Raw genomic sequence first — 13,408 nt, forward strand, 5'->3', positions numbered from 1 at the left:
AAGAGAAAGGCTGAACAAAAAGAACTCTGTTGGGAAGGGTCTTGCCCTCAGCTGAAAGCAGAGGAGCAACAGAGAGAGCCTTTTCTTGGCTGCTGTACGTGCAAGTCAGAGCTGTGTGAGGTTGCAATCTGTGCTCAGAGGTGGTGGGGGGGGGGAGCCTTACCCAGTCCTTTTAAATTAATCAGTGTAAAAACAATCCATTGTGAAAACAATGTTGTTGAGACAAAGGCCCGCACAGACTCACCGTCAGTCTGTAGGCTGCTGGCATCAGGCTCTGGGGGCACTGGGAGTACTGGCTGTAGCCAAGAACAAGGGTATTTACAAACAGGTGTTTCTGCACAGGTAAGAGTACAGTGGCTGGAAGGAGAGTCCCATGTGTCAGGCACAGCCCTGCGGGTGCACATGGGGGTACTGGTCCCCACGAGGTCTTGGAGGCATCAAGCCAGTCCACATCAACACATTTCATCCAGGAGCCCGTGAGCAGATGAACGCTGGTTACGTGCTGAGTGTTTGATGCCAGATACTGCACTTCACGTTCCACATCCATGATCTTGTTAATCCTCATGACAGCCCGACCAGATAGGGACTATGCCTTCCAGTTTTCAAGAGAGGAAACTGAGGCACAGAGCGGTAAAGTGACTGGCCGAAGGTCACACAGTTGATACAGGAGAGCTAGAATGTAAGCCCCAGATGGGCAGTTCCTAAGGGCTCTCCTCTTGACGGCTGGGCGATACTGCCTGCTTTTACCTGGCTGTCCCACAGCGACTGTCAGCTCTGTCTTCACTGACTAAGCAGTGCCCAAAACATACTCTCTCTATCATTTGAAAATGGAGCAAACAACGACAAAAGCCAAGCACTTACATTTTGGGAGGATTAAGTGAGCTAACACTTGGATGATACTTAACCTGGCATCTGTCACGATTGACGTTGCGTGGTCCCAGTTCTTCACAATCTAGTCAAAGCCCCGCCTACCTCCACAGCCCCACGACCCCTGCTCCTCGCATGCACCCGGAGCTGAGCCTCAGGGGCTGCCTGCAGCTCTACACAGGCTCTGCCCTTGGCCTAGCAAACTTCTCCCCAACCTTGGAGGTCCCACTCAACGCTACTCCTCTTCGAAGACCCCCAGGGAGTTAGCCCTGCTTCCACCCTCACACTCATGCATCCAGGGGTAGCTCTTCCCAGGCCTCTCTGGGCTTCAACCTGCTGTTCAGACCTCCATTTTGGCATTTCTTCGGGGTGTAATTACGTGTTTACGGATGTTTCCCACAACAAGCTCATCTGACATCCATCGTGCACTGGACAGAAATAGGCAGGCAGGTCTAAGGCTAACACTCCCCTAAGAGAGAATGTTCCAGAGCACTCAGGACACCCAGTGTCCTCTACTGCACACCCACAAACCAGCTGGCACAACGGAAACTTTGCTGAGCCCTTTCAGAAAGCCATCAAAAACCAAGTGATCCTGTGACCCGGTGGTTCCACTTTTGTGAAGCATTCCTAAGGAAACAATTGGGAAAACAGGGGACAAAAAGTTTTGTGTCCAGAACCACCTCTGGATTCTGATGGTAAAAACAGAAAAGCAAACAATCTAAACGTCTAACCACAGAGAGGCGGCCGAGTCAGCTGGAGTGGTAATGCCTGTGTTGACTATTTAGCACCTATGAGGGGCTAGTCACTTCACTTCACACTGCCACCTCATCTCACAGTGTCACCTCATCCTCACACACGCTCTCGTGAAGTGGGTGGCGCAGTTATCTCTGCTGTAGGCTGGAGAAGATGGAGGCTCAGACACCACGCGGCTAGTAACAGCTCTCAGCGGTTCAAAGTCCCTCGTGCTGAATCTGTTCTCAGCCATCTGGACACATCTAAGTTACTGCTCATGACAGCCTCCCTCTATCTACCAACAAGGGCCTGAGACCCAGACAAGTCAATAACACATCCAGGGCCACACTCTTGCCATGTCCATGCCCACACCCCCTGGGCTCCAGCTACTGTGCCCTGGTCACCCAGCAGCCAGTGGCAGAAGAGGGTCTGGGGGACGGACACATCTGCTTCAAGAGTCACATGCTTTCCATGACAAGATACTGTTTTCCTGTGACAGACTTTGAATTCCCTCTGTTACAGGTTGAATTATGTCCCCTCAAAAGATGTAGAATTCCTAACTCCCCGTACTGGTGAATGTGACTTTTGTTGGAACAGGTTTTGGCAGATGTCCAGGGTAAGACGAGATGGTTAGGGTGGGCCCTAATGCAACATGACTGGTGCCCTTAAAGAAAAGGAAAATTTGGATACAGATCCAGACACACACAGAGCTAAGACAATGTGGAAGACAGAGGGAGAATGACATCTACAAGCCAGGGAATACCTGACGTTACCAGAAGCTATGAGAAAGGCCTGAACAGATGATCCCTTGCAGCTCTCAGAAGGAACTACCGTGCCTACACCTTGAGTTTGCACTCCGAACCAAGAGAATACATTTCTGCTGTTTAAGCCCTAGTTTATTACTTCGTTGTGGCAGCCCCAGGAAAGGGACACAGGTTATCAGTAATTTATCAGACTATGGGGCAACCAGAAAAATAGTGGTCACAGGGGCTACACAAAAATGCCTGAAGTAACACGGTGGCTCACGCCTGTAATCCCAGCACTTTGGGAGGCTGAGGTGGGCGGATCACCTGAGCCCAGGAGTTCCAGACTGGGCTGGGCAATATAGCCAGACCCCGTCTCTACAAAAAACAAAACAAAACAAAAACCCAAAAGTTAGCCAGGTGGAGTGGCATGTGCCTGTGATCCCAGATATTCTGGAGGCTGCGGTGGGGACATCACCTGAGTTCCAGACGTTAAGGCTGCAGTGAGCCATACTGCACTCCAGCCTGGGTGACAGACTGAGACTCTGTCTCAAAACCAAAATGGCTGAGGTATGCATGGGATTAAAGGCAAAAGCAAGGGACAAAGGCCTGCGGACTCTCTGATCACCACTATGGTAAAAACACACTTGGATGCGGATGGAAGACTGACAGGAAACACACCAGCACAACTAAGACGCCTGCCAATTTTTCTCCCTACTCTTCTACATTTTTCCAATTTGATTCAGTAAATGAGCACTACTTTATATCTTTTTTTTTTTTTGAGATGGAGTTTCATTCTTGTCACCCAGGCTGGAGTACAATGGCATGATTTTGGCTCACTGCAACCTCTGCCTTCTAGGTTCAAGTGATTCTCCTGCCTCAGCCTCTCAAGTAGCTGGGATTACAGGCATGTATCACTACGCCTGACTAATTTTTGTATTTTTAGTAGAGATGGGGTTTCACCATGTTGGTCAGCCTTGTCTTGAACACCTGACCTCAGGTGACCCACCTGCTTTGGCCTCCCAAAGTGCTGGGATTACAGGCACGAGCCACCATGCCCAGTCTCATAAATTTTATGTAATTGGCTTAACAATGTATTTGGACCATGGGAAGATGGAGGTATATAAGATTATGGGCCAAATTGTATCCCTTCAAAATTTCTTTGTTGAAGGAATTCAACCCCCAGGACCTCAAAATTGTGACTGTATTTGGAGAAAGGGCCTTTAGAGAGATAATTAAGTTAAAATGGAGTTTTAGGGTGGGCTCTTATGCCACTATGACTGTGTCCTTACAAGGAGAAGATTAGGGCCGGGTGCAATGGCTGGCCAGGAGAGGTGGCTCATGCCTGTAATCCCAGTACTTTGGGAGGCTGAGGTGGGTGGATCACCTGAGGTCAAGAGTTCAAGATCAGCCTGGCCAACATGGCAAAACCCCATCTCTACTAAAAATACAAAAATTAGCTGGGCGTGGTAGCAGGCACCTGTAATCCCAGATACTTTGGAGGGTGAGGCAGGAGGATCACTTGAACCTGGGAGGTGGAGGTTGCAGTAAGCATTCACCCACTGAATGCTTGGGTGACAGAGCAAGACTCCATCTTGGAAAAAAAAAAAAAGGAAGAAGAAGAGATTAGGACACAGAGAGACACCAGACGCGTGCATGCACAGTGGGAAGACTGTGTGAAGACGGGGGAGAAAGAAGGTAGCCACCTGCCAGCCTGGCAGAGAAGCGGGCCCTCGGAAAAACTAGCCCTGCCCACACCTTGATCTTGGACTTCCAGCCTCCAGGACTGTGAGAAAATATACCTCTGTTGTCTAAGCCACCCAGTCTGTGATGTTTTGTTGTGACAACCCTGGCAAACTAATACATGAAGCCAAAGGAAGGAGAGCCTTCCCACAGGCCCCGACTCTGCAAGCCAGAGCAAAGCAACAGGCAGGATGTGCCCAGAGGGCAGGATGTGGCTGTGTCACTCACCCAGGCAGTTGTGTCCATCGTGTGCCAGCATGAAGCCATCAAAGCAGGTGCACCTGTAGTTCCCGGGGATGTTGATGCACTCGTGGACACAGCCCCCGTTGTAGTAGTCATTCTCACACTCATCAATGTCTGCAAAACGAAGGGCATGAGAGGCGTCAGAACAAGAGCCTGGTGGTCCCCTCTCCCAGCGCTGTGGAAACCACCGGGATATGAGTGATTAGGGGATGATTCAACAAGTATTCACATAAATCCTCCCTGGGAGCTGGGGACTCAAGGATTTTAAAAATTTTAATCATGGCCAGGTGCGGTGGCTGACGCCTGTAATCCCAGTACTTTGGGAGGCCAAGGTGGGTGGATCATGAGGTCAAGAGATTGAGACCATTCTGGCCATCATGGTGAAACCCTATCTCTACTAAAAATACAAAATTAGCTGGGTGTGGTGGTGCACGCCTGTAGTCCCAGTTACTCTGGAGGCTGAGGCAGAATCACTTGAACCTGGGAGGTAAAAGTTGCAGTGAGCTGAGATCGCACCACTGCATTCCAGCCTGGCAACAGAGCTAGATTCCGTGTGAAAAAAAAAAAAAAAAAAGCTCATCACATGTGGGGTACCTTCCAGTTGCTACCACAGTGAACAGGCAAGATGCACACCTAGTTCTACCTCCACTGAAAGCCTCTCCACACTACAAGCATGCGGAGATCCTGTGTACAATTTCTGAAAACTAGCTCTCTTGAAGCAGGGGATATTGAGTAAAATTAACTGAACATCACCAAAAAGTTAATCTCTGGAATGAAACAAAAGTCTACTAGCTCCTCCAAACAGTTTCCTTCCACATCAGTGTCTGATGCCTGCATTTCAACTGCTCCAGCTTCCTCGCTATAACAAAGGCTTCTGTCTCATAAACAATGGCCAATAGCCTTGGTAAAGGTCACCCTTTTTGCTGTTTTAAGGCTTTTTCAACATTTCCCATCAGGGGTCAAAGGGTTATCAGTTCTGGAGTTCTAGAGAGTTTTGAGAGACCCTGGAGAATGATAGGAACATGCCTAGTTAACCTCGTCTGAGCTGCTTCCACGCCCAAGTGCTGCTTGTAAGGCCATGTCATACCTCTTCAATCCCCACACTAACTCAGTGGTATAGGCATCATTCTCACTATTCCAATTTGGCAAGAGCGTGGAAGAAACCGAGGCACAATGAAGCTAAAACCTTGCGGAAGGTCACACACCTAGGAAGTGGTACAAATGGGATTCGAACCCTTGGGCTTCAGAGCCCAAGCAGCCTAACCCCCGTCACACCTGGCCTACTTGGGAGGGCACCAGGCACAGCGAAACTCTGCCAGCCTGGGGCTGCCGGCTCTTCTGCAGGGTCTTCAGCAACCCCTCCGAACCTCTGGCCTCACTCATCTCAACCAACAGCCATCCTGACCTCCACAGGATCTGAGACAGGCCGGGGAGAGAGGAGACCGGAAGTGCTCCCCACAGGGGAACCAGAACTGGAAGTGCAGCACTAGGTGGAACCGGAAGTGTATTAACAAGGCAACCAGCGGGGACGCCACAGTTCCTCCTGTGTGGTGTAGAAGAGAGATTTTTGAGGCTGGGTTCCAGCTATGAAAGTGGGGCTGGGGCCAGCCAGCAGAAGAAGAGAGCCTGGCGAAGGCAGGCCTGGCCTCCCCTCAACCTCCGGAGCTGCCACAGGGATACGGAACTCCTTGCTTTCTCCATACTGGTTGGGAGAGCAGAGCTACTCACAATGTGGGGAAGCCATGGGGCCTATGAATGTACATGGGTAGGAGTGTCGGTCTGCAGGGCAGAAGCTGTTGCAGGAGGTAGTGAGCTCCCTGACTTTGGAGGTGCCTAAGCACCTGCCTGCCAGAGATGCTGCAGAGCAAAGAGGATAACTTTGCTGAAAAACAGCAGAAGAGAACACACCAGAGTATGGGGTCTGGGCTGTGCAGCCACTTGTGGTGTCCACCCAGTCACAATGAGGGACAAAGTAGCCTGGGCTGGGTCTCCAAAGGATCAAGAGACAGGAGTCTTCGCCTAATCTGCCTACAGGGGCACCTGCATCAGTTCTCAATTCTGCAGCTCATTTGAATTGTTTTGTTTTGTTTGTATTTAGAGACAAGACCTCACTGTGTTGCTGAGGGTGGACTCAAACTCTTGGGCTCAAGGGATCCTCCTGCCTCAGCCTCCCTAGTAGCTGGGACTATAGACATATGCCACTGTGCCTGGCTCTGAACTGTTTGTAATTCTGATATTTAATATACTTATAAATTGCAAATAAAATTAAGGGAGAATGTGATATTTTATGTTTACTGAAAAGGCACATCAATTTTTAAAAACTAAGAGATATTGATTACTTCCCAGTCTCTGTTTGCAGCCCTGATCTTTCTCCAGAGCCCCAGATGGACTAATGCAACCACCTCTTCCCCTGGGTAGTCCAAAGATACTCCAAGGCAACAAAGCCTAACTTTAACTCATCGACCTGCACTTACCTGGGGGTTCCTCATACTGTTTTCCTTCCACTGCTCCCTTAACATCAAATCGGCTAGCAAAGTGTGGTTTTTCTACACCTTTAATACAGTTACAGTCTGCCCACTAGTCACTTATTTTCACTATCTGTCAGCATGAGTATCACCTCACATCTGATTTGACCCAGCAGCCCCCAAACTGTTCCCTCCCTCCCTTCCTCCTTCAAGCAGGTGATTCAGGGGGAAGCTGGCCTGGTCCTAACTCTGGGGGTGAAGTCTTATCAATTTTATCCAAACATCACGTGCCACTAGCAATTGCTGTTGGTCCTAAGGTTGGTAGGTGACTTAGGTTGGATCAGTCAGACTGAGGAGGAAAAGGACTTTTATTCCATGCTTGGGTAAAAGAACTTTCTCTCATCTTGTACCTCAGAAGTCGTTATCTACTCCTGAAACATACACCAGCTCCTTTAATTCTTACAACAACCTTCTGGAGTAGTTATTTTAACTCCACTTTATGGTTGAACAAACTAAAGTGCAGAGATGTTAGATAATTGCTCAGGGTCACATAGTAAGTGGTAGGGCAAGGACCAGAACAAAGGTCTTTCAGTCTATGAAGCCCACATCCTTTCTACTAAGTTAGAATGCCTATGACATGCCAGTCATTGACAAAATGCTTTATACATGATACAATATTTCACCCTTGGCACATTTATGCTGTGTACTGAGAGTACTATCCAATCATCCAAATACCCATTTAACTATCTATTCTTCTACTTGTTCTGCATCTGTCTATATACACACACATACACACGTGTGCATGCCTATCTACCCAAATAACCAACCAGCCAGCCATGCATCCATTCATCCAAACACCCATCTACCCTTCCACTATCCATCCATCTACTCACCCTCAACCTATCCAAATATCTACCCAAGCATTCTTCCATTGATCTATTTCTGCTAAAATTTATCCATCTCAATATCCAGTGTGTTGACCACCCTTCCATTTCTCCAATTACCTATTCATCCATCCATTTATCCAGCCAAACATTCACCCATACATCCAACATGCATGCATCCATCTGTCTAAATATTCAACCAGATGCCTATCCTTCCATTCATCTAAGCATTGACCCATCCAAACATCCATCCGTCTAAGTGCTTAGCTACTCATCTGTATATCCATTGATTCAAATACCCACTCTTCTATCCAAACACATGTACACTTATGCACACACACATTCAAACACCTACGTACCCATCCATCAATCCAAACTTCTATTAACTCACTGACTCTTTCAAATATTATCCATCCAAACAGCTTACAAAATACAATATTTTTTCAAACAGAATAAGATATTAGGATGAAGGAAAATAAATGAGGGTTGAAGAATAAGATAAAGCTGGTGAAAATATACAAACACACATTTGATAATTGTAGCACAATAACAGAAGGTGGGCTGTGAGATTCCTGAAAGCCAAGACAAAGAAAGAAACACAATAGGTAATAGAGTTGCCACATCTATAAAATGTAATCAAACTAGTTGTTTTAATGGTGGTCAGGTCTGAGAAGCCTCAGACCTCCTACATAGGGAATGTCTTCCCATGCTTAAAATGTCAGACACTTTAATTCTCTCGGCGTAGCTCCAGTTTATGCCTGTTGTTGGGGCATAATTATTAACAGCAATTATCATCCTTTTCATTATTAAAATGATAAAATATCTGATCACTATACCCACAAGGCATTGTAAAGATATCATTGAATAGTCAATAAAACAACTCTAGCCATTTCCTTCCTTTGACCCCCCCCATAGGGTAAGGCCACAATAATTGCCACGGGGCTGGAGAGTGCAGAGATATTTACTGGTTGCATCTCTTTCCTTAATCCATCCCCAGTGAGTTCTTCCAGACTGAGCATCTCTCAGAATGCCCAGTTCCTCGCCAATCCCCAGGCCTGCTGTGCTCCCCAGGCTTCCGTGGGAGCCAGCTTTACCTCCCACTGCCCTGGATGGAGGACATCTGCTCATAAGCCAAACCTTTCCTGATTTTCCAAATTTGTACCTTGAATTTTTGTTCTAAAATCATGTAAAGCCTCCTCCTTTAATACACAAGAGATAAACACACAAATCAGCTAAAAAAAATTTGCCAAAGCAAGTGGATTTATGATTATAAAAACATTCCCAGGAGTCACTTCCCCTGGAAGAGGCACCACAGACCTCCAAGACACTCATCAGGCTCAGACCACTTTTTAAGGACTGAAAGCTAGAGAATGAGGAACAGGCAGGTGGAGGGGGAGGTGGTAGAGGAATGGAGGGGACAGAGCACAGCTCTGTGGATGTTTATTCTTAAAGGGCTGGTGTGGAATAAATTGTGTCCCCGCAGAAAGATATATTGAGGTCTTAACCCCCAGGACCAGAGAATGTGATCTGACTTGGAAGTAGAGTCTTTGCAGACATAATCAAGTTCAGATGAGGTCATACTAGATTAGGGTGAGCCTTAATACAATGCCGGTGTCCTAAGAAGAGGGAAATTGGACACAGACATAAGGAGAGAAAAATACCATGTGAAGACAGACAGACACACAGAAAGAAGGCAGCCGTGTGATGATGAAGGCAGAGATTGGAGTGAGGCAGCTGCATGTGAAACCAGGGCAAGAGCTGCTCTCACACAGAAGAGGCTGAGGCTCAGCATTGCTGAGGACCTCATCTTCAGGCTCCCAGCCAGTGGTTGTGTTCAAGTGCAGGCTCTATTCCTGCATTTGGAGCCACATCCTTGGGGTGTGTGAGATGAATACTTTAAAAAAGTGCTTCATGCTCCTAGCCAGACGTGGTGGTGCATGCCTGCAATCCCAGCTACTTGGGAGACTGAGGCAGGAGAATCACTGGAACCCAGGAGGCAGAGGTTGAAGTGAGCAGAGATCACGCCATCGCACTCCAGCCTGGGCAACAAGAGTGAAACTCCATCTCAAAAAATAAAAATGCTGCATGCTTCAAAAAGTCATTAACAAGAAAAGTGGGCAAGAGTTGTCGTGGGTATTATTATTTTTATTTCTAAGGTCTGTACCTACCCTTGAGGTTGAGGAGGGGTGGTGACAGGGATGGTTCACATGAATGGGTAAAGGGGGCAGGACAAAAGATCCCACCAGCTTTCTGAACCCTGAGCGCTGGAGATGAGAAGTCCAGCAAGTCACTCCAGGCATCCCTGGGCCTTCCCCTGCTTGGGTTTTGTTTTTTAAATGAAAACTCAATTCCCAATAGAAGACAGCTCCCGGCAGCTAATAAAGCAGAGAAAAGCAGCCCAGAGAACTGCTCATTATGGAATTTTTGAAAGGTCACCCGGTTCCACTTTTCGTGTATTGAAAGGCGGTGCACACACACAACCCCACAGCTGTGCTTCCGTGCCAACAGTGCTGGTTTGGAACCCGCATAGGATGAAGTTTGTTTTTTTTCATTTAATTCAAAATTGATTCTTGCTGCCCCATAAAATATACATTTATTCTGTGGTGTCTAGGTTCTAAAAGATTCTATTGCAGTGAATCAGAGCACCTTCCCATCTTATTGTAATACGATTTTAGGGCATTTTCCTCAAAATCAGGACTAGAAACCTTCTCAAAATAAGGATTTTTAAAGCATCCCACTCTATTCTCAGAGATCATTACTGAAAATGTCTTCTCATTTCCCCCTGAAATTGGTATTTTTCTAGACATTCCTCAAGAACAGTGGAGGCCAAGCACTCTAACAAAGACCCCCTTCCTGGCTAGGCGCTAGCACGTCCTCCCCTTTGTCTGGGGGCTTTAGGGAAACCGTGCCCTCCTTAGATCAGACAACCATTCCGGGAGAGAGGTATGGCTTAGGAAGTCGAGTCCTTATTGATGAATAAATCTTAATCCGGTTTGTTGGCTAATTATGCTCCAGGGAAGGTAGTTTCTTGGGCTGCCTAGCAGGAAGGATTAAGCCCCTGTCTCCGGTGGCTCGGGGTTAAGCTCTGGGTTTGTAATGACTGAGTAATGAGACCCGCTCTCTGAGGACCCCTGGCATCCATCGATCAGGTTTCCCTTCTGCAGAGACAATGCCAGAAGTGGGCCCAGCAGTTAATTACGGGAAAGGTCAAAGGGCATGTAAAACTAACACAAATCTATACACTTTTTCATTCCTAACTGCACACAATGACCATGGCTCAGCCAGAGGGTGGGAAGGTTCCCTCCCCCTTCCCACTCTCTTATTCAAGATAACCGTGGGGTTTGAGCTGCTCCGTGAACTCTCCCGGTCCCTTATGTGGCTTCAGGCCTCCACGCTCTGCCTCATGCTGTTCCCTCTGCCTGGAGCTCCTTCCCCTCCACAAACATCTCCTCACCTCCGCATCCTAAGCCTCAGCATCACCTCCTCCCTGAAGATTCTGCTCAGCTTCGAGCAGAGATAGTCCCTCCCCGGCCCAAACGGCACTAGCATTATTCTTGCTTGCTTGTGTCTGTGTCCTTTGATGCTGCAAATACATGAGAACAAGAACCGTGTCCCGTGCAGCTTGAGCCTCAGAACCGAGCAGAACCTGGGCATGTTCAAAGGAATCTGCTGGGCACTGCACGGATGAACGGTCATGACTGTGGCCTTGCTGACCGACCCTCACGCCATGTCAGGCAGTCTGCAGGCCCCACACACATGACTGCCCTGAGAGCTGGGTACCACCATCTCTGTCTCACAGCAAGGGCAAACCAAGGCTCAGAGACATTGCCTGCCCTGCCTCAGATCACACAGCAAACGTAAGGGGAGCCAGGAAGGGAGCCAGGCTGCTGGACTTCGGAGTTAGTGATGTCTCTGTCACAAGACACCATATAGTCGATGATTCTATTTACATCAGGTTTCTAGAAAAACCAAATCTACTGAAACAAAAAGCAGATGAGAAGTTTCCTAGTGCCGGGGGGGCTAAAGACTGGGCGGGGGTGGTAGAAGATGGTCAAGGAGCATGGGGTTTCTTCTGGAGTAATGAAAAGATTTTAACACTGGGCCAGGTTAGAACATGGCTCACGCCTGTAATCCCAGCACTTTGAAAGGCCAACATGGGTGGATCACTTGAGCTCAGGAGTTCGAGACCATCCTGGCCAACGTGATGAAACCCCTTCTTTACTAAAAATACAAAAAATTAGCTGGGCGTGATGGTGCACGTCTGTACTCCCAGCTATTTGGGAGGTGGAGGCAGGAGAATTGCTTGAACCCCAGAGGCAGAGGTCGCAGTGAGCTGAGATCACGCCACTGCACTCCAGCCTGGGTGACAGAGTGAGACTCCGTCTCAAAAAATAAAAAAGGATTCTAACATTGATTGTGGTAATGGATGGACGTTCAATTGTATACTTTTAATGAGTGAATTGTATGGTATGTGAATGGTATCTCAATAAAGGTGTTTAAAAATAAAAGTCAAACAAGTTCATGCTGTCGGCACTTTACTCCACTGGGCTGGCTGCATCTCCAGGGGTCTCTGCCTGGGTGAAGGGAAACCACAAGGAGGTTGGCTCTGAACTGACCTCACGTGCCACCTGCCCAGCTTGGGGTCACGGTGGAGTGTGTTGCTCCCAAGAACCAGGGGAGACTTCCCACCAAACCGATAAGATGAAGACCAGTTAGCTATTTCCTTTCTCCCTCCCAAAGTGCCCCGAACCCTGCTGGGGGCTGCTCCTGGGCTCTGACAGTCTGATGAAGGGAAAACTGAGTCCTTGGCGTATGTGAGATGAAAGCCAGGAGAGACCGCAGGGAACCTGGCAGGCTTGAGTGTGGTTCTGCGAGCTCTCAGTCAAGGCCCCTATGACACCCTCCTGCCAATGACAGGCAGTCATTCCCCCGTTCCCTTAGGGAAGGGCCAGGGAGATGCCCAAGACCCAAAAACTGCAGGCTCTGTGGGGCCGCTCCACAGGCCCAGCCGCCTCCGATGTCAGTAGGATGATCAGAAACAGGAAGGTGACTGAAAACCTGGGCCGTCCCTTAGCATTGGTGAGCTGGATCCTAGTGCACCCTGGATGTTATAAAGGGGTAACTGAGGCCCAAAGAGGGGAGCTGAAAGACAAACCTTAGCAGATCCGGGGCTGACAGCAACGAACTCGGGGCTCTCAGCTTGGGCTTCTTTCTCTAGTCTCGGGACCCGGCAGCGGGCAGAGCCTAAGCTGGCCTGGTGCAATTCAATTTCATTCCCTTTCTCTCCAAAGGAAGTCCGCAGGTGGACTTCCTCTCCAACAGTCATAAAAATAACAGCAGTGGCAACTCCACACCAGGCACTATCTTGATGGTAACTGGCTTAATCCTTCCTACGGCTGGGCAGAAAGGTTTTCACTTTCCACATCTCATAGAAAAAGAAATTGAGGCTCAGAAGACTTAAGTGCCTTTCCCAAGATCACCCAGTCAGAAGGTGGTGAAGGCAACATTTGAACCCCCGCAGGCTGGTGTCAGACGCTACCTTCCTGACTGAGACACAATTGTCCAGAGAAGACAGCATCTCTGTGACCCAGGAATCTAGGGCCCATGGTTCTTGTGAAGGATCAGGTCACCTCCCTGCCTTCTTCTGTCCCATGCCAATGCTGTCCTGGGCCCTGACCACAAGGGGCTGCCAGCCTGGATCGGGGAATGACCCAGACACAGACACACACAA

The 13,408-nt window shown here is 48.4% G+C and overlaps 1 protein-coding gene across 2 annotated transcripts in view; it reads right to left on the reverse strand.

Moving 5' to 3' along the window:
* The window catches only part of SCUBE1 (signal peptide, CUB domain and EGF like domain containing 1), a 143,016-nt gene that overhangs the window by 115,520 nt on the left and 14,088 nt on the right, over nucleotides 1-13,408 (reverse strand). For both annotated transcript variants that reach the window (XM_021668664.2, XM_021668663.2), the window contains exon 3: nucleotides 4,314-4,442. In XM_021668664.2, the coding sequence (XP_021524339.2) occupies nucleotides 4,314-4,442 (129 nt within the window). The remainder of the gene's footprint in view (nucleotides 1-4,313; nucleotides 4,443-13,408) is intronic.

This window comes from Aotus nancymaae, unplaced genomic scaffold, assembly GCF_030222135.1.
Source record: "Aotus nancymaae isolate 86718 unplaced genomic scaffold, 86718_ANA_hifiasm-v0.15.2.pri h1tg000076l, whole genome shotgun sequence".
Classification (NCBI taxonomy): Eukaryota; Metazoa; Chordata; class Mammalia; order Primates; family Aotidae; genus Aotus; species Aotus nancymaae.